General features: G+C 40.0%; 1 protein-coding gene across 23 annotated transcripts in view; it reads left to right on the top strand.

Annotated features, from left to right (window-relative positions):
• DOCK9 (dedicator of cytokinesis 9) overlaps positions 1-21,264 on the top strand; it is a 336,811-nt gene that overhangs the window by 215,761 nt on the left and 99,786 nt on the right. For all 23 annotated transcript variants that reach the window (XM_043504710.1, XM_038385871.2, XM_038385827.2 and 20 more), the window contains 6 exons: positions 1,593-1,739; positions 4,120-4,203; positions 4,895-5,006; positions 10,789-10,967; positions 12,739-12,855; positions 14,264-14,384. In XM_043504710.1, coding sequence (XP_043360645.1) covers positions 1,593-1,739; positions 4,120-4,203; positions 4,895-5,006; positions 10,789-10,967; positions 12,739-12,855; positions 14,264-14,384 — 760 coding nt within the window. The remainder of the gene's footprint in view (positions 1-1,592; positions 1,740-4,119; positions 4,204-4,894; positions 5,007-10,788; positions 10,968-12,738; positions 12,856-14,263; positions 14,385-21,264) is intronic.

Below are 21,264 nucleotides of genomic sequence, written 5' to 3'. Positions count from 1 at the left end.
ACACAAGAACCAGGGTTCACTCAATAGAATTAATAAGCAGTTTTAAAACAACCAATGGGAGCTGCGGAGTTGGGGCGGGGGCAGTGCACGGAGACCTGCTCCCCAGGGGCCTCGGGCATGCCAGCCATTTCCGGGAGCAGTGCGGAGTGAGGGAAGTACTTATTCACACAATGTACAGTCAACCTGTGGAACTCTTTGCCAGGGATGTTGTGAAAGCCAAAAGTATAACTGGGTTCAAAGAAAAACTAGAAATCTTTGTGGAGAATAGGTCCTTTAATGGTTATTAGCCAAGATGGTCAGTGATGCAACCCCATGCTCTGAGTGTTCCTAAACATCTGACTGTCAGAAGATGGGACTGGATAACTGTCCTTTTCTGTTCATCAACTCTCTGAAACATCTGGCACTGGCCATTGTTGGAAGACAGGATATTGGACTGGATGAAACATTGGTCTGACCCAGTATGGCCATTCTTGTGTTATGTTCTCATGGCAGGAAGCTTCAGAGAAAGGTTTCGTACTAGGGGCAGGATTGTAGGAAACATTAGAGATAAAAAGATGCTTGTTAAAGAGAGGGCTCTACAGAGAACATCTGTTAGGTAGGTTGGAAAGCTATTTAAAGGCAAGGAAGGCAATTTTGAACTGGATCCCAGAATGAAAAAAAGCCATAAACAAATTTTTTTGTGTACTGTAGTTTGAAGAGCTGAGACCTGAGGTAGCCAAAGATCAGGGCATTGCAAACATTAATGCAAGAGAAAATGAAGGCATAGGTGAGAATTTCATCAGAGGTAAAGTCAAAAGAGTGTATTAAAGGAGAAATATTTTGGAGATGATATAACCCAGGTATACAGCTGTAGAAGATGTGGGAGGAGAGTGCATGATCAGTGATGATACCTTAGGTACAGTTGTGCCAAATGGGGGAGGCCTGAGTTGAAAAGGATGATAGAAAAAAGGGTACAATATTGGAGGATATTCTTTTTCACAATAGCTACATTTTCGCCTGAGACAAATAGCTGATAAAACAGCAACATATGTATTTGGTCAAGGGAGTTATTGGGAATGACTAGGTAACTAAGCTATGTGTAGCTAGGTACCTTAAGTAAGAATTAGAATAACTGATTTCTAGATTACTGCCCTTAACTATGCCTTTAAAATTGGAAATCTGTCTTGGGTATTGCCATGAAAGCAATTTCAATATGCTTCTATGATGAAACACCGAATGCTTTCAAGTTCCGTACTTACATTTACATACTTTGTCACCTTAAAAGAAAATTGCTTTCTACATTGGATTCTAAATAATTCTGCAGATAGAAACTAGAGCTGGTTAAAATACTTCATTCAAAACTTTTCTCAACCAAAATTGGCCTTTTTCATAGTCCAGAAAAGTTTGCAAAAAGCTTCTGAATTTTTCATATCTTTTTTTCATCAGAACTAGAGTATTTCATAATTTTAATTTTAACTGTTGTTTTCTCCCTTTTCTCCTTTCCTAAATGAACTTGAGAAATAGCTTTACCTATAGCAAATCATTGTCTGCCATATGCAAGGTTACTTCGGAAATTTAAAATTCTAAATGTGTATTTTAAATTATTCTTCCAGTTGTTACGAAACCAGAGATTTCCTGCTTCTTTTCACCATGCTGTAGAAACATTTGTTAATATGCTAATGCCACACATCACTCAGAAGTACAGAGACAATCCAGAGGCTTCAAAAAATGCAAATCATAGTCTTGCTGTCTTTATAAAGGTAGGTACCCACAATAATATAGGCTCTAGGCTTATTATTTTCAGTAATTTTAGTTTTCTTGCATTTTCACTTAGCAAGGTCTCACACAATGTATAAGACATTGTAATGGGGCATGGCTCTTCTCCCACCTTCTTCCTCTCAGAAACTGCATGAACTCCAGTGGATATGCCTTCTCCGAACCCTTTTATTTCAAGTTCCATCCACCATTTCCCCAACAATCCCCATGCAACCATCTATTTACTACTGTGCTTTTTTGACACTCTCCCCAGAACCTGAGGGGAACAGAGGTCTCCCTCCCCTGAGGCCTCCATATAACTGAGTTCAACTAGTCCTAGTCCCCTCTCTCTCTATCAGCTTTGGACTAATAGGCTAATTGGCTTCTTATTCCATCCAGCTGGCCAGCCTGATTGTCTGTTTACCCTCCCCCCATCAGCTTTCTCAAGGGGGACTAATTAACATCTAAGTGATCAGAGTGCAGGCTTTGTTCACTTTGCACTCTGTCACAGTCATTTTAAGCATGCTTTTGTATGCAAACAGAGATGTATAAAAGAACAGGTTAAGTACTCATTGCAATTAGAAATAAGATTGTCTAAGCAAAACTGTATAGAATATATTATAAAAAATGCAGGTTTTATTTTTGTGCTAGCAGTTGCATACTTCCTTGCTTATTACAATTTTTATTCCTTCATGGTTGTGCCATCCAATTATTTCCCCAATCCTACAAAGATTTAAGCATAAGTTTAACTTTATGCACGTAAATAATGCACCTGCGTTTGCACTATGTAGTCAGGATCCCAATAGCTCTTCTTCTTTTATTGAATGAGTAAATTCTAACAAAAAACAAAACAAAAAAGGCAGACAAAACTAATGATGCTGAGGTCAATATCTTGTTTATTTGAAAAGAGCCTTTGTTTTCTTAGGAGTCCCTTTCTTACTCACAATTTATTTCAATTTGGGGTTAGTTCAATAAGAACAGTGTTCCATTAATTTTATGGGAATATACATCAGTGTTGTAACGAAGTTTTGTTACCTTAAAACTATGAGCTCTGAAAAGTGTGAATGAGCTTCCATAAATCTCTATATACCTACCCTTTTATCTGGTTAGGTTGTTTGTCTTTGGCTGCATGTAATTCACTTGTATCTGATTCAAAAGGCCTTTTTCCATCTGTGTTGTTTGAATCCTAACTTGTTTTAAATATGATTTTACTATATTCAAAAACTTCCATTGTGTCTATTTTATCATTGTTCTGTTATGCGTTTTGTCACAATTGGTTAGAATCTCATTCGAGGCCCCTTTATTTATTTATTTATTTATTTATTTATTTTTTACTTTGGAAAAGGAAATTTTAAATGTGTTTGAATCCTTTTCAAAATCAGACATAACCTCATGTTTGAGTTTAGAGGAGGAGGTGAACAGAGGCCCTTGCATACTACAGTGATGGGGACCAAATAAGTACATTGAGATTTTATATAATTTATTTAATTTACCTGCCTTCAATTCAGGTAAATTAAATTTACCCAGTTGTAAATGTGCCCAGTTGCACACCTAATGATGGTGAATATGCACATGCATGACTAAACAAATTATCATATCCCAGACCCTGCCTGCTTATTTTCATCTTCTCATTTAGGTGAATTATAGTTCTGTCACTCACATTTCTACTGTTGAAAATATTAACATGTATGTAAGCACAATTGGTGTGCCCAATTAGGCATATTAATGACAGTTTTAGGGATGCAACACCAATTCATCTCTTTGAAAATTTGGTGTTTTGCTTTTTGTTAATAGCTTTACTGTTAATGGTGATGCCCTATTAACCCAGGATCATCTAAATTATGTAATATTTGTACTACAGTCACAGCTACAGCCCCCAGTCAAGATTGGGCTGCATTCTAGGCACTACACAAACATAGATGAAGACATTGGTCCCTATTCATAGAGCTTTTGATTCATTACTGTTAAAGATTTTGTTCATTTAAGTAACAATTTTATACACTTTAGAGTGAAAAGAATAATTCTGTATTTAAAAGCTTTTTCTGCCTCTACTCTATGGGCCACGTTTCAAAACCTGGACTGATTGTGTTCTTGCTTTTTTTTGAGTATCAACGGTTGCTCTATAAAATGAAAGCCAAGTTAGGTCTCTTTATCAAATTTTCCTTTTAAAATGAAGTAGCTTTGTACTGTACAATGCTTGCTTTTAATAGCATTTATATTCAAATTATATGTTAAAAATATTCTTGGAAGATAAACTTTTAAAAGATGGTTTTAAAACTTTTTAGTTTAGTACTTAAAAGTTTTAAAACTTTTAAAAAACTTTTAATTTACCCGAACACTGCATCTGGAACTGCGTTAGAATGGTTTATATTTTATCTTTTTCAGAGATGTTTCACTTTTATGGATCGGGGTTTCGTGTTCAAGCAAATCAATAACTACATCAGCTGTTTTGCTCCAGGGGATCCAAAGGTACTCCATTCCTTTAATAACTTAAAAATGTGTTTCTCTTTTTGGTACACCTATGTAGCAAATTATGTGTTGAGATCCCAGAATTCTCTTCAGTTATATTCAGGCATTTTTCAGATTAGTCTCCCATTCCTGTGCAGTCGCTGTTACTTTTTGCCTTCAAGACACCTTTGGTATTTTTGCCTCTCAGAACATTGAGATTGGTTGTGTCATCTTCAGAGAGGAAGAGTGTGACCTGGTATAATTCTTTAGCATCCCTAGCTGGAAAATGGATGAAACAACATCAATGAGCACTTTGTGCAAGACCATGAAAGTCTCAAGGAACAAACTGACAGTAATTGAAAGCGAGCCCTCTGATGTCTAAGATGTTCCTACAAATCTACAACCCTTCTAATTGCATGTGCCATGCAATCAAGCAACTCTCAAACAACTCTCAAATCTTGCATGCCACACAACATAGACTTGATAAAAATAGAAAACGTAACACAGAATTAGATCTGGCTTTCAAATACTGTATTGTACTAAAAAGCTCTCCTGGGTCTGCATGGCATGACACACATAGTCCCTAGGATTGTAGATTTGTAAAGGAGAGAGAAATCACTAGTGTTAAGAAATCTGTTTCCTTTTTAGCTATGCTACCAGAAAATCACTAAATTATTAAATTGTGTAATTTACATCTGATATATTTTTGCAGACCCTTTTTGAATTCAAATTTGAATTTCTTCGAGTGGTGTGTAACCATGAACACTACATCCCTTTGAATCTACCTATGCCATTTGGAAAAGGCAGAATTCAGAGATATCAAGGTAAATCCACGTTTTTAACTGTTATATATAAATGTTAAAATTTTAGAAAGGACAGTCCATTTGAAAGAAAATGTTAACTAAAGATATCATTAGTATTTCTTGGGCATTGTAAAAAGAACAGGAGTACTTGTGGCACCTTAGAGACTAACAGATTTATTTGAGCATAAGCTTTCGTGAGCTACAGCTCACTTCATCGGATGCATGCCTGATGAAGTGAGCATGCAACCAATGAAGTGAGCTGTAGCTCACGAAAGCTTATGCTCAAATAAATCTGTTAGTCTCTAAGGTGCCACAAGTACTCCTGTTCTTTTTGTGGATACAGACTAACACAGCTGCTACTGTGAAACTTGGGAGTTGTGAAATTGTTAAATGGAAGCCTTATGTTGTAATTCTTTTTTCTATTAAATCTCAAAGTCATAGTTTGTTAGTGAACCATTGCATTGAAAGTATCTAGGTAATATAATACAGCATTAGCCAAAGACTGTGCCAGAGGTATATCTTTGATTTTCCCTCTAATATTTCCTATTTTGCTTAATAACAATAAGATATTAATTACATATAGCTTATTGTTTTTGTGTGTTCCAATTTGTTTCCATTTTATGAATATAGATTTTCTTTTACCAACTGTGGAGTCCTATGACACTCCTGTCAGTAGGTGTGGGGTGGGATGTTTGCTCTTCTTTACTTTTTTTTTCTAATTTTTACTTTTCTAATTTAAAAGCAATACAGCTTTGTGCCAAAATAAGTAATCTGCAACTATTCCATATGTGGATCATGGTGACACTACTAGATTATATTACTAACTTGGATTTGTAGTAAACCAGCTCACCAAGAGAATTTAGAACTTCAAATGTAGTGATGATTTGAAAAACAGTAGGTCTAGTAGGGAATAAAAACGCATGAGTGTACCGTTTGACGTGAATACCTTAGATTACCTACCTTAAAAGTTCTTTACTGCTTTACAACATTCATCGTTCTATTGATGAACTATTATTGTATATACACTGGACATACCACATTCTAGTTTTAAGCCCCAGTCCTTACACTGCATCTGTATGAGTGGATCCCCATTGAAGGTAGTAGGCTCTGTGCAGACACAGTGGTCCACCCACGCTTATCCAGTTGTAGAACCGAGGTCTTAACAAGTTACTGGTTCTAGTTATGTTAGCGATACTTAAGAGGGGATACCAGTAGAACTGTTAGTACCTATAAAACTGGAATGAACTTTAAGTGAGCTTCTTCTATAAAATTTTTCTCTTTCTTCACGTTTGTATGTTCTGTTTTGCAATAAATATCTATCATTTTCCCTGATTTGTAAAAGAAAAAAAATACGTACTTAATAATAATGTCCATCCAGTTCTGTGTATAAAAACACTTAACTTGAGTAACTCAAATGTTCTAAACTGTCATCAAGGATCACATGAAGAAAGGGGTGCTTTCAGAAGTAACCAAAACAGTTTAAGACTATTTAAATAGTGCATCAAGCTCCTTAGCTACTAAGAAGCCCTATCCAATGCATGGATTCTTGACAGATTAACTTTTTTGCAACAAATGTACAGTATCATACCTTATTGTCTTGATAAAACATAATTTTGCTAATGGGAAGCACTTCTGGGTGATTTAAGATTTGGGATTAGGAGTGAGGTAACTTCAGGTGATATCATGCTCCTTGTGGGCCACAGGGTGCTCCATGTCCTGCACTTGCCTCATCCTAGCCCTTAGGAATGCCTTGGATAATAACACTCCTTGGATAAAATGTGGCTGCTGCGAGACAGTTCTAGGCTGTTGCTTACATAGTTCTGCTGAAGTTGCAGAAGTAAAAAAGGCACTGACAGACATACAGACAGATGTCAAATATCAGCAGTGCAAAGAGGCCTTTAGTAGATCTGTCCTTTTTAGCTTTTCTCCTCTCCTCTTTAATGGCATCCCTGAGGAGAATTTACCAAAACGTTGTGCTTTCATAGACCCAAGGCAGCTGTAGAAATGAGTAAACATGCTTGCTAGTGCTCTGTTCTATGTGGGGAGGATGACCCTAGTTTTGTCATTTTCGTTATGTTGAGGAATGCGGAAGGGTGGTGCTGGGAGTTCCCATTTCCTGTATAGAACAGGGCACCAGTCATATTTCTTTTTTGTTTCTATGATTCAGCTGGGGCTGTAAGAGAAGTGAAGTAGGCTCTCTTTAAGAATGTCGCATAAAAAATTGGGGCAGCAGCCTTCTTACAGGGCTCCCAGCTTTGATGAAGTTCTGCCTGCAGTGGTTTTCTCTTAATTCTTCATTGTGCTAATGTCCAAAGATCCATTACAGTTTATCTTCAGCTTTTTGCAGCTTGGGTACAGTACCAGACCTGGTGATTCCCTACATTAGGGGAATGCTCTGTTCCCTAAAGTGCCTGCCTGTTTTGTTCTGCTTCCCCAGTGGCTGGCTTGCAGGTCTAACCATACCTCTCTGCTGATTAAACACATATTACTGGTCCATATTAATTCTTAAAGTAAAGTATAGTTATCATAGTTAACTAAATGGCAAAAATATCAGTTAGGAAAAAGACAAATATTAATCATTGTGCAGGGTTTATAAAGACTAGATGCAGAACAAAAACAGTGAACCTGAGAAATCTTGGAAGAGATTAATGAGGTAAAACCTGATAAATTGATGTGCAGGCTCATAAATAAAACTTTCAAAACATATCACATCTTAGTGAAGCTCTTTCTGCACTCACTGCTATAGGATTATTTTATTCTCATTTGAAAAATACACTTTTAAATTTTAAACATTGCTTAACTTTATATGGTGTTTCTTTATACCTCAATATAGCATAGATTTTAATTTTCATTCCACCTTTTGCTAGAGGTATTTTATGTAAGTAAGTACAAATGCTATGTTTTTATTATTATAGTGGGAGTTTTCATTTTAAACCCATCATTACTTTATATGGAGCTACATCTTTAAAACACAATACTTAATGTGCAAAGATACTTATGTAAATTATTTTTAAACTTCTATTTCATAGATGTGAACAATTCCAGAGAATAATATAATGCATGTATATTATAATATACCATATGTTAAGTGAATACTTTTTCAAATATGCTTAGTAATTATTTATATTCATGTTGAGAAACTGAGAGGAAAAAATTGTTTAATTTAGAAGACTTTTATTTGCCTACTTGCCCCATTTCCTTACTTCATTGTTTCATTCATAAGTGTTTTCAATGTCCGCTAAAAATTTCTGAAGTATTTTGATCTCCTTGAAAAATTTCAGCAAATAAACTATATATCCTTACCAGTAACTCCTTTTTTTAGTATGCGTAATAAATCCCTGGTGTGAAATATGCAGTTCACTCGGGCACAAATTTTTAAAACACGAATGTCTAAAATTAAATCCCATAATCTATATTTAAGACCCAGTTCTGCAAGTGGGTCCATGTAGGCACAAGAGAGCTCACTCACACAGATCCAGTTATGGGAATGGAGTTTGACACTTAAGCACTCTCATTATTCAGAGGTGTTCAGCATCTACAATTACTATTGAAGAAAGTAGGTCCTCAGCACCTCTGTATATTGGTGCCTAAATACAGTTTTAGGAGTCTAATTTTAGCTGTTCAAGATCAGAAATTTTTGCCCAAGTGAATTAACCTAAAATAATTTCTTCTTTGAGGTGTGTTTCTCATGTCCATTCCAAGTAGGTGTGTACACGCCATGTGCACAGTCATGGAAAGGCTTTTCCCCTAGCGGTACCCGTTAGGTCAGCTGTGGAGCCCCCTGGAGTCATGCCTTCATGGTGGTGTATATAGGACCCTGCTGACCTACTGCCTCTTCAGTCCCTTCTTACTGCCCATGACGGTTGCTGGAGCTATGTTCTTTCTTTAGCCTCTGCAAGCCTTCCCCCAGTGAACTCTCTTGTTCAATTTCTGTAAATAGTTGGATTAGAGTTAGAGTTTGTGTAGTACTTTAGATTAGTTAGTAAGTTTTTGTTGGGGGTTCTCCCCCCACCCCCACCTCGATTCCCTTCCCCGGGACCGGGGCATGCCATGGACCCAAAATTTGAAGCTGTGAGAGTCCTGCCACAAACCCATGCCAAAAGGCGATCCACACGATTCCTATTTAAAGTGCCTGGGCAAAACCCATCAGATGAATCGCTGCAGGATTTGCAACGGTTTTCACCCTGGGACCAAAAAGGAGAGGGACTTAAGACTGAAGCAACTGCTCATGGAAGCAGCTCTTCGTCCCCAACTGACCCCGGGCCACTTGTATCCAGCACCCAGGACTTCAGTGCAGAATGCACTGGCCTCACTTAGAGAGACGACAGTGCCAAGGAAAGATTCTGTACCCAGTACCCCTCGGCACTGCTATTCTCCAGCAACGAAGCTCACTCCACCAGCACACTCCCACTTGCCAGTGCCTGGCAAAACGCACAAGAAAATGGACAGGGGGTGCTCACCCAGAACGAGATGGTCCAGGCATGAAAGCACTAGTGAAGTGTGTTGCATGCTGGGGCACTCAGTACATGCTCCACAAGGGGTAGCACTGGTGACTTAAACAACACAGAGGGGTCTGGTGCCCGTGGAGTCCCCTGTCAGGTAATGCCATGTGGTGCAGCTGGACCTTCCCTCCACTCCATACACCTTTGAGGCAGCCAGGGACCTGATGGTACCACAGACTCCACCAGAAGAGAGGGCGCATCGGCTCTAAGACCTCCATCACTGCATTGTAGTGCAGTGCCATCTAGAGGCAAACCAGCCATATGGCAGCACTGGTCACCTTCTCCTCGGCCCTTCTGTGGTTTCCGTGTTTGGAGTCACAGTCTTCGGACTCAGAAGTGGAGTCCTACATCTCCAGACACAGCTGGCACTGGTCGGAGTGGCGCCATCGTAGGCAGGATGTGGGACAGGTCCTCGCCATGATGCCTTGGCTAGTGCAGTGGCAGGTTCAAGCACAATGGCCCTTTGGGGTCCCCGTGGGTGTACCATCAGTCCCAATGGTCTATCTCCAGATGTTCCTGGTCCGGCACCTTGGAGGGTCGGGCTACTTTACCACCCAGGTACTGCATACCACCCTGCAGCACCCAGGCCAGCAGGGAGGTCAACATTGGGTTAGATGACAGAGCTGACCATGGCTCTGAACTGGAGGTTGTGGTGCAGGGCAAACATGGCAAGCTGGAAGGTCAGAATGGTTGATTAATGTCATTAAACTTGATTAATGACAAGCTGAAGTTTCACTTGTCAAATATCAGCAGTGCAAGGAGGCCTTTAGTAGATCTGTCCAAGACTCACCCGCCTACCCCTCTGTTGGAGTACTCCAGTAAGAAAGAACTGAGGATGTTGCGGGTCGTCCAGGGCATATATACACCACCATGAAGGCATTACTACAGGAGGCTCCATAGCCAACCCAACAGGTATCGACAACTGTGCATGCGGCACCTACACACTTGCTTGGAACGGACATGAGCAACACATCTCGAAGAAAAACAGTTATGAGAAGGTAGGTAACCGTTTTTTACTCTTAATATCCATTGTTACCAGTTTTCATAAAATTATACTTAAAGCTATGGTAGTTTTGTATTTCGCTAACTGTCTAATACCTACATGTTGAACGAACACATAGTATATATGACAAATGTCTGCCTGACAAAGCCATACAGTTTTGAGGCAAAGTGGGTTTTTGAACAAGCCACATCTAAACTGTTTTTGCAACTAAGCATGAACAAAGGGGGAAGCCCATGCTTATGTTAATTGGCAAATTAATAGCACCCTTCCTAAACCACAGCTTATATTCTACTTTCAGACCTCCAGCTCGACTATTCATTAACAGATGAATTTTGCAAGAATCACTTCTTAGTGGGACTGCTCCTGCGGGAGGTGGGAAATGCATTACAAGAATTCAGAGACATCCGGCAGATTGCAATTAATGTGCTCAAGAATTTGATGATAAAACATTCTTTTGATGACAGATATGCTTCCAGGGTAAGATTACTGCACTTCAACAATTAGGAAATTAAAAAGTTTAGGTATGTACATTTTCAGGTTTTATGGTTGGGAAAATACTGTTAATTTGCAAATGAAGTATCAACAGAAAATAAGCATATCTACAGTGATATAGTTAGTAGATAGCTGATGGATATTGATACAAACATTGGGTTCTGAAAACTGATTTGTGTTTTCATTTTTTAATTATGGTAAAAATATACTTATTAAAATAACTGCATGTTACATTTAAGCAAATTACAATGTAGACAGATGTAGTCAGATTTTCTTATTTGCTCAAAATAATTGCTTTTTAACTTATTTATTTGTAATTACTATTAACCATTATTAATATTCAACTGATTTTGGCTAGTCCTTCCATGATCTATTAGAAGGACAACTAGTTAACGTAAGTGGAATTGCCAGTTGTAGTAAACATTGGATGACTTTGAAGTTTCCTAGTGTTTTCTAAATTTGGAGGGCCGTGTGTTGTGGTGAAGCCAGCGGCATATTAATGCCTAGGCTGACAAATTTGCAGGGGCGGCAAATTTATAATAGCAGCCAAAGGCTGCTTCCCCTGGTACCGGTTTGCGCCCTCCATCTCCACCCCAACTCCACCCCTTCCCTGCCCCTATTGGTCCCCTTCCCCAAATCCCCACCCCAGCCCTGCCTCCTCTCCTGAGTGCACCACGTTCCTCCCTTCGCGAAGCTATTTCGTGCGCAAGCACTGGCAGGGATAAGCAGGACCTGGTGGCGTGCTTAGGGGAGGAGGCAGAGGCGGAGCGGAGGGGAGCTTGGGGGGGGGGGAAGGGAAATATTTCTGGGCCTAGGGGCAGCAAAATCATTAATCCTCCACTGGGTGAAGCATCCATGATTTTGAAATTGCAGTTCTGATGGACTTCTTAAATTTGCATAGTTTTAATTTTGACCCTTCCTGTGTATTTAGTTTCAAGCACATATCATTTTGTTCTCCAGTGACATGTTGAAATAGTAAGGAACAAATTCCTTGACCTATACATTTTAATTGCAGTATTCATTGTTGAATAATAAATATTTAGTGGTCACCATTGTATATCTGTATGCTAATGAATACATGTTCTAGACCAGCAGTCCCCAAACTTTTGAGGGTTGTGCCTCACCTTACCCCTGTCCACACTACAGGGCCAGGGCTGGGAGCGGGACCATGGCTTAGGGGGTCGGAGAGGGATGCGGACAGGGGGCTGGGGATGGAAGCAGGGCCACAGCTGTGGGCAGGGACGGGAGCAGAGCTGTAGCTAGGCTTCGGTGGGGGCTGGCAGCCAGGCCTGCGGCCAGGAGCAGCTCTGCTCCCAGCCCCTCCCCCAGCCTTGGCCCTTGGCGGGGAATGGAGCAGCAGCCAAGGCTGGGGACAGGGGCAGGACCCGGATTGTAGTGCACCAAGGCTGAGGACGGGGCCAAGTCCAGGGCCAAGAGCCAGGAACATGGCTGGGGGTGGGACTGGAGCAGAGCTGGGTGGCACTCCTTCCTTGCCCTCTGTGGGGACTGGCCCGGGCCCTGCCGTGGCCCCTGGAAGTTCCTCCATGCCCCCCTTGGCTGTGTGTCCCACAGTTTGGGGACCTCTATCCTAGACCCTGATTTTGCATATCTTTCCTATTGCTGAATATTGGGTTCTGTAATTAGGGGAAGAACAGTAGAAGAAACATTCACATTGATGGGTTGTTTTGTTTGTTTATTTTTTAAATCACTGGTTTCATTATTTGTTTGTTAACAAGAACCGTGAATCTTTGTTCAGAGCCATCAAGCAAGAATAGCCACTTTGTATCTGCCAGTGTTTGGACTGCTGCTAGAAAATGTCCAGAGAATTAATGTCAAGGACGTGTCACCTTTTCCTGTTAATCCTTCCAGCAGCGTAAGTGAGCCTCTTTATTATTTGACATTCTGAGTTATTTTTAGCAGAATATATTCAATAATATGCATATGGCATGCTGAATGCAATGGACTAGATCCTTGGGTCCAACTAAGGTGCACTTAAATCACCATTGTATTTTATATATCCTGGGGTCTGTAGCAGGCTAGCTCAGTCCTGAGCATAAATTAGACCAGCCGTATGGCTGCTTCATCTAAAATAAGCTTGTAATGGCCCCATAGCGACTGTTATGCCACCAAGGATAGCCAGAGCAGAAGAGACCTCAAGCCATGTCCCCACCTCGTTTATGTCAGAAGGACAAAGAAGTGGTGTTGGTTTGTTTGCTCTTTATAGACTACAGTGGTCATGTTCCTGTATTTTGCTCGCTCCAAATTTCCATAAAAGTTTATTAGAATTTTAGGTGCAGAGGAAATGCAGCATTGGGTTCAGTATTACATGTTCATTGCTTTTTAAAAAAAAATCAATTGCCTATTTACAGCTACACACAAAGAAACGTTAAAAGAACATTAAGGTTGCAAAGTCAAACTTTGAAATTAGATAATGCCAGAATTATGGTTGTCTGTGCTAGCTTAGTTAGGCCCTCTTTTGCATATGCATTATGATTATTAGGGCCCTATGTAAATGACGATTTCAGAGAAGGCATGGAAATCATGAAAATGACCCCAAATCATGATCTCATAAACATTTTCCTTTTTAAAAAAAGTATTTACAACAAAGTCTTTATTACAAAAAAAATTTGCTTCTCTACTTATTTAGAAATTGGGCATTTGTGTTTGAGCTGTCTTGCTAACTACATCAACAACTTGCATTTTTGCTATTATAGACCCTGATCCCGCTAGCATTAACGCATGTACTTAACATGCTTGAAGTCAATGGGGCTACTCAAATACATAAAGTTAATCACATACATAAATATGAGGAGGACTGGGGCTGTAGTTGTTAAATGAAGACAAAGACAGGAGTCTTGTTGGTACTCAGCAGATAGCCCGTGTCGATGGACTCTTTTATTACCTAACTCAGTCAAATGACATAAAAATTACCAAGTGAAACAAAAAAGAGACGTTCACAATATGTTTTCGGAAGTAGAAATTTCTGGATGTTGTAAACAAAAGTAAGGCAAGTCTAAATAAAGTCATGCTAAAAAGTATATACCTAACTGTGGGCAGTATTGAAGTAAACATATTGACATGTTAGAGGTAACCTTCAGTATCCCATGTTTGTTTCAGTGTTCTGTGGCATATACTTTAATGTTACCCTTGTCTTTTAAAAACATCTGATATCACATTCCTGCAGAGAGGGGGCGAGAGAGATGTGATGTGCGCGCACACTAATTTTGGAATGTCACAAAATGTACATTATAATAATTTGTTTTTATTTATTTTCTGAACAGAGTGCAAAAGATGAACCACTTAGTATGCCAGCTGCAAATCCTTTAGTAACACCACAAAAATCAGGGAACACTTTGGATAACAACCTCCACAAAGATCTGTTTGGTGTTATCTCTGGCATTGGTAATACTTTTTTTAAAAAAATTCTGACTAGTTTTCTCTTCTTTCTTTACTAAAAAAAAAAAAACTTTGTCTTAGTGTCATCACATTTTGAAAACATATACTATGAAAAGGTTTAATCATTCCAGTCAAGTACGTGAGAGCTCCTTTCTTGGATGAAATGCAGATAAACTGCCAGTCATGAAAGTAAGAGTGCAAAGGACATCACTTCTGCCAGTTGTCCTATGTGGGGTTTCTGAGTCTGGAGGGCAGGCAAAAGTATATGAATATAGATCCATTCTGGTATAGCCATATCTCTGCCAATTCAGTGTATTATTTATATTTATAGTAGGGCTGTCAAGCGATTAAAAAAATGAATCATGATTAATCACATTGTTAAGCAATAGAATACCAAGTGAAATGTATTCAATATTTTTGGATGTTTTTCTACATTTTCAAATATATTGATTTCAATTACAACACAGAATACAAAGTGTACAGTGTTCAGTTTATATTTATTTTTTATTACAAATACTTGCACTGTAAAAAAAAATATTTTTCAGTTCATCTAATCAAGTACTGTAGTGCAATCTCTTTATGATGAAAGTTGAACTTAGAAATGTAGAATTATGTACAAAAAAACTGCATTCAAACATAAAACGATGTAAAACTTTAGAGCCTACTAGTCCGCTCAGTCCTATTTCTTGTTCAGCCAATCACTCAGACAAACAAGCTGGTTTACATTTGCAGGAGATAATGCTATCTGCTTGTTGTTCACAATATCACCTGAAAGTGAGAACAGGAATTCGCATGGCACTGTTGCAGCCAGCATCGCAAGATATTTACATGCCCGATGTGCTGAAACTTCGTATGTCCCTTCATGCTTCATCCACTATATCAGAGGACATGTGTCTATGTTGATGACAGGTTCACCTCAATAACCATCCAAGCACTGTGGACCGACGCATGTTCATTTTCATCATCTGAGTCAGATGCCACCAGCAGAAGGCTGATTTTCTTTTTTGGTGGTTCGAGTTCTGTAGTTTCTTTATCGGAGTGTTGATCTTTTAAGGTGTCGGAAAGCATGCTTCACACCTCATCCCTCTCAGATTTTGGAAGGCTCTTCAGATTCTTAAACCTGGAGTCAAGTGCTGTAGCTATCTTTAGAAATCTCACAGTAGTACCTTTTTTGCCTTTTGTCAAATCTTCAGCGAAAGTGTTCTTAAAATTAACAGCCTGATGAGTCGTCATCTGTGACTACTATAACATGAAATATATGGCAGAATGCAGGTAAAACAGAGCCGGAGACATACAATTCTCCCCCAAGGGTTCAGTAACAAATTTAATTAAAGCATTATTTTTTTTAACCAGTATCATCAGCATGGAAGCATGTCCTCTGAAATTGTGTCCAAAGCACGAAGGGGCATACAAATGTTTAGCATATCTGGCAGGTTAAAACTTTGCAATGCCAGGTACAAAAGTCCCATACGAACTCCTGTTCTCACTTTATGGTGACATTGTAAATAAGAAGTTGGCATCATTATCTCCCGTATATGTAAATAAACTTGTTTGTCTTAGCAATTAGTTAAACAAGAAGTAGGACTGAGTTGACTTGTAGGCTCTAAAGTTTTTGCATCGTTTTGTTTTTGAGTGCAGTTATATAACAAAAAAAATCTACATTTGTAAACTGCACTTTCACAATAAAGAAATTGCAATACAGTACTTGCATGAGGTGAACTGAAAAACACTATTTCTTTTATCATTTTTACAGTGCAAATATTTGCAATAAAAATATAAAGTGAACACTGTACATTTTATATTCTGTGTTGTAATTGAAATCAATATATTTGAAAGTGTAGAAAAAATCCATAAATATTTAATAACTTTCAATTGGTATTCTATTGTTTAAAAGTGCAATTAAAACTTCGTTTAATCACGATTAATTATTTTGTTAATCGTGTGACTTAACTGTGATTAATGGACAGCCCTAATTAATGGACAGCCCTAACAGTACCTTATAGAAGTACGTTCAGACACATCTTTGATTTTGTCCACCTCTTGTTCAGTATGAAGACTCTAAACTTAAATTGCTGCTGCTAGTCTTCATAAGAGACTGCCAGATAGCTGTGAAAAGAAAAGGAGGACTTCTGGCACCTTAGAGAAGAACAAATTTATTTGAGCATAAGCTTTCGTGAGCTACAGCTCACTTCATCGGATCAAGGTGGGACATTTCCAGCAGTTGACAAGATTGTCTGAGGAACATTGGGGCGGGGCGGGGGAAGGAATAAACATGGGGAAATAGTTTCACTTTGTGTAATGACCCATCCACTCCCAGTCTTTATTCAAGCCTAAATTAATTGTATCCAGTTTGCAAATTAATTCCAATTCAGCATCTCTCGTTGGAGTCTGTTTTTGAAGTTTTTTTGTTGAAGAATTGCCACTTTTAGGTCTGTAATCGAGTGACCAAAGAGATTGACGTGTTCTCCGACTGGTTTTTGAATGTTCTAATTCTTGACGTCTGATTTGTGTCCATTGATTCTTTTACGTAGAGACTGTCCAGTTTGGCCAATGTACATGGCAGAGGGGCATTGCTGGCACATGATGGCATATATCACATTGGTAGATGTGCCGGTGAACGAGCCTCTGATAGGTTGGCTGATGTGATTAGGCCCTATGATGGTGTCCCCTGAATAGATATGTGGACACAGTTGGCAATGGGCTTTGTTGCATGGATAGGTTCCTGGGTTAGTGGTTCTGTTGTGTGGTGCATGGTTGCTGGTGAGTATTTGCTTCAGGTTGGGGGGCTGTCTATAAGCAAGGACTGGCCTGTGTCCCAAGATCTGTGACGGTGATGGGTCGTCCTTCAGGATAGGTTGTAGATCCTTGATGATGCATTGGAGGGGTTTTAGTTGGGGGGCTGAAGGTGATGGCTAGTGGCATTCTGTTCTTTTCTTTGTTGGGCCTGTCCTGTAGTAGGTAACTTCTGGGTAGTTTTCTGGCTCTGTCAGTCTGTTCCTTCACTTCAGCAAGTGGGTATTGTAGTTGTAAGAATACTTGATAGAGATCTTGTAGGTGTTTGTCTCTGTCTGAGAGGCTGGAGCAAATGTGGTTATATCGTAGAGCTTGACTGTAGACAATGGATCGTGTGGTGTGATCTGGATGAAAGCTAGAGGCATGTAGGTAGGAATAGCGGTCAGTAGGTTTCTGATATAGGGTGGTGTTTATGTGACCATCGCTTATTAGCACTGTAGTGTCCAGGAAGTGGCTTTTTTGTGTGGACTGGTCCAGGCTGAGGTTGATGGTGGGATGGAAATTGTTGAAATCATGGTGGAATTCCTCAAGGGCTTCTTTTCCATGGGTCCAGATGATGAAGATGTCATCAATGTAGCGCAAGTAGAGTAGGGGCATTAGGGAACAAGAGCTGAGGAAGCGTTGTTCTAAATCAGCCATAAAAATGTTCGCAAAAAGAAAAAGAGTACTTGTGGCACCTTAGAGACTAACAAATTTATTAGAGCATAAGCTTTCGTGAGCTACAGCTCACTTCATCGGATGAAAAATGTTGACATACTGTGGGGCCATGTGGGTACCCATCGCAGTGTCGCTGATTTGAAGGTATACATTGTCCCCAAATGTGAAATCGTTATGGGTGAGGACAAAGTCACAAAGTTCAGCCACCAGGTTAGCCGTGACATTATCGGGGATACTATTCCTGATGGCTTGTAGTCCATCTGTGTGTGGAATGTTGGTGTAGAGGGCTTCTACATCCATAGTGGCTAGGATGGTGTTTTTAGGAAGATCACCAATGGATTGTAGTTTCCTCAGGAAGTTAGTGGTGTCTCGAAGTTAGCTGAGAGTGCTGGTAGCGTAGGGCCTGAGGAGGGAGTCTACATAGACAGACAATCCTGCTGTCAGGGTGCCAATGCCTGAGATGATGGGGCATCCAGGATTTCCAGGGTTATGGATATTGGGTAGCAGATAGAATACCCCAGGGCGGGGTTCCAGGGGTGTGTCTGTGCGGATTTGTTCTTGTGCTTTTTCAGGGAGTTTCTTGAGCAAATGCTGTAGTTTCTTTTGGTAACCCTCAGTGGGATAGAGGGTAATGGCTTGTAGAAAGTGGTGTTGGAGAGCTGCCTAGTAGCCTCTTGTTCATATTCCAACCTATTCACGATGACGACAACACCTCCTTTGTCAGCCTTTTTGATTATGATGTCAGAGTTGTTTCTGAGGCTGTGGATGGCATTGTGTTCTGCACGGCTGAGGTTATGGGGCAAGTGATGCTGTTTTTCCACAATTTCAGCCCGTGCACATCGGCGGAAGCACTCTATGTAGAAGTCCAGTCTGTTATTTCGACCTTCAGGAGGAGTCCACCCAGAATCCTTCTTTTTGTAGTGTTGGTAAGAAGATCCCTGTGGGTTAATACGTTAGTTAGAGGTGTGTTAGAAATATTCCTTGAGTCGGAGACGTCGAAAATAGGATTCTAGGTCACCACAGAACTGTGTCATGTTCGTGGGGGTGGAAGGGCAAAAGGAGAGGCCCCGAGATAAGACAGATTCTTCTGCTGGGCTAAGAGTATAGTTGGACAGATTAACAATATTGCTGGGTGGGTTAAGGGAACCGCTGTTGTGGCCCCTGTGGCATGTAGTAGTTTCGAGAGTTTAGTGTCCTTTTTCTTTTGTAGAGAAGCAAAGTGTGTGTTGTAGATGGCTTGTCTAGTTTTTATAAAGTCCAGCCACAAGGAATTTTGTGTGGAAGGCTTGAATAAAGACTGGGAGTGGATGGGTCATTATACAAAGTAAAACTATTTCCCCATGTTTATTCCTCCCCCCCTCCCGCCCCCGCTGTTCTTCAGACGTTCTTGTCAACTGCTAGAAATGGCCCACCTTGATTATCACTACAAAAGGTCCCCCCTTCTCCCCCCCACTCTCCTGCTGGTAATAGCTCACCTTACCTGATCACTCTCGTTACAGTGTGTATGGTAACACCCATTGTTTCATGTTCTCCATATATATAAATCTCCCCACTGTATTTTCCACTGAATGCATTTGATGAAGTGAGCTGTAGCTCACGAAAGCTTATGCTCAGATAAATTTGTTACTCTCTAAGGTGCCACAAGTCCTCCTTTTCTTTTTGCGAATACAGATTAACATGACTGCTACTCTGAAACCTGCCAAATAGCTGTGGGAAGTGTGAGTTCTGCCTAAATGGACTTGGAATTTTTCGCACCTAAACCATCAGGTTTTGCCTGCCTCTTTTTTATGCTGCTGAGGAGAAAAGAGAAAGCAGCACTAAGTCTTGCCCCTTCCTGGGAATGTGGTGCCAAATCCCCACTTTCAGGAGATAATGATAGAAGACAGTCATTTAGATGAATTGCTACTTTGCTTCCACAATTGTTTTCCCATTTTATGTGCCATAGGTGTATTTCCTGGCTCCCCGCAGCTAGTTTCAGATTATTTTGGGAATCATAGAATCAAAGGGTTAAAAGGGACCACAAGGGTCATCTAGTTTAACCTACTACCAGGATGCAGGATTTATTGTGTCTAAACCATCCAAGACAGATGGCTATATAGCCTCCTTTGAAGTTTTCAGTGAAAAAGCTACCACAACCTCCCGAGGGAGTTTGTTCCATTGTCCTGCTGTTCTTACAGTTAGGAATTTTTTCCAGAAATTAAATTTAAATCTGCTATGCTGCAGTTTGAACCCATTGCCTCTTGCCTTGCCCTCTGTGGCAGAAGAGAATAACTTTTATCCATCTTTTTTATGGCAGCCTCTCAAATATCTGAAGACTGCTCTCATATCCCCCCTTAATCTCCTCTTTTCCAAACTTAACATACCCAGTTCCTTCAGTCTTTGATCATATGGTTTGCATTCCATCCCTTTGATTGTCTTTGTTGTTCACCTCTGGATCCTTTCCAGTTTCACTACATCCTTTCTAGACGTTGTTGACCAAAACTGGATACAGTATTCCAGCTCAGGCCTAACCAGCACCAAGTAAAGTGGTACTATCGCCTCCTGTGACTTGCATGCTATGCCTCTCTTAATGCAATCTAAAATTGCAGTTGCTTTTCTTGCAACGGCATCACATTGCTGGCTCATGTTGAGGTTGTGATCCATCACCACTCCCAGATCCATCTCAGCAGTGCTGCTGCCAAGCCAGTTTCCCCTCATTCTGTATTTGTTCCTTTGGTTTTTCTTCCCTAAGTGTATCACTTTACATTTGTCTTGAATTTCATGTTGTCTATATCTCGGTTCTCCAGTTTATCAAGATCCCTCTGAATTTTAGGTCTATCCTCCAAAGTATTGGCAATCCCCCTGGTTTTGTGTCATCTGCAGACTTGATCAGTATGCTCTCTACACTTATATCCAGGTCATTAATAAAGCTGTGAAATAACACCAGACCCAGAACAGATCCGTGTAGAACCCCACTTGAGACCTCCCTCCAATCCGACCTCATTCGATTAATAGCTACTCTTTGTTTGTGGTTGTTTAACCAATTATGTATCTACTTAATGGTAGTTCTGTCGAGCCCACATTTCTCCAGCTTGCTTTTCAGAATGTTATGTGGGATTGTGTCAAAAGCCTTGCTGAAGTCCAGGTTATATTATGCCCACCGCAATCCCCCTATCCACCAAATGAGATACCCTGTCAAAGAAGAAAATCAAGCTGATTTGGAATTATTTATTCTTGGTAAATCCATGCTGGCTGCTAGTGATTACTCCTTCATCTTCCAGGTATTTGCAAATTTAATGTTTTATACATTGTGTAGTAGCTTCCCAGGTATCAAAGTCAAGCTCACTGGTCTGTAGTTCCCTGGCTTCTCCTTTTCCCCCTTTTAAAAGATGGGCACTACATCAGACCTTCTCCAGACTTCTGGGACTTCTCCTGTCATCCATGAGTTTGTAAATAT

This window comes from Dermochelys coriacea, chromosome 1 (genome assembly GCF_009764565.3).
Source record: "Dermochelys coriacea isolate rDerCor1 chromosome 1, rDerCor1.pri.v4, whole genome shotgun sequence".
In the NCBI taxonomy this organism is placed as follows: Eukaryota; Metazoa; Chordata; order Testudines; family Dermochelyidae; genus Dermochelys; species Dermochelys coriacea.
Note: the sequence above shows the minus strand (reverse complement) of the source record. Positions and strands in the feature narration are given on the sequence as shown.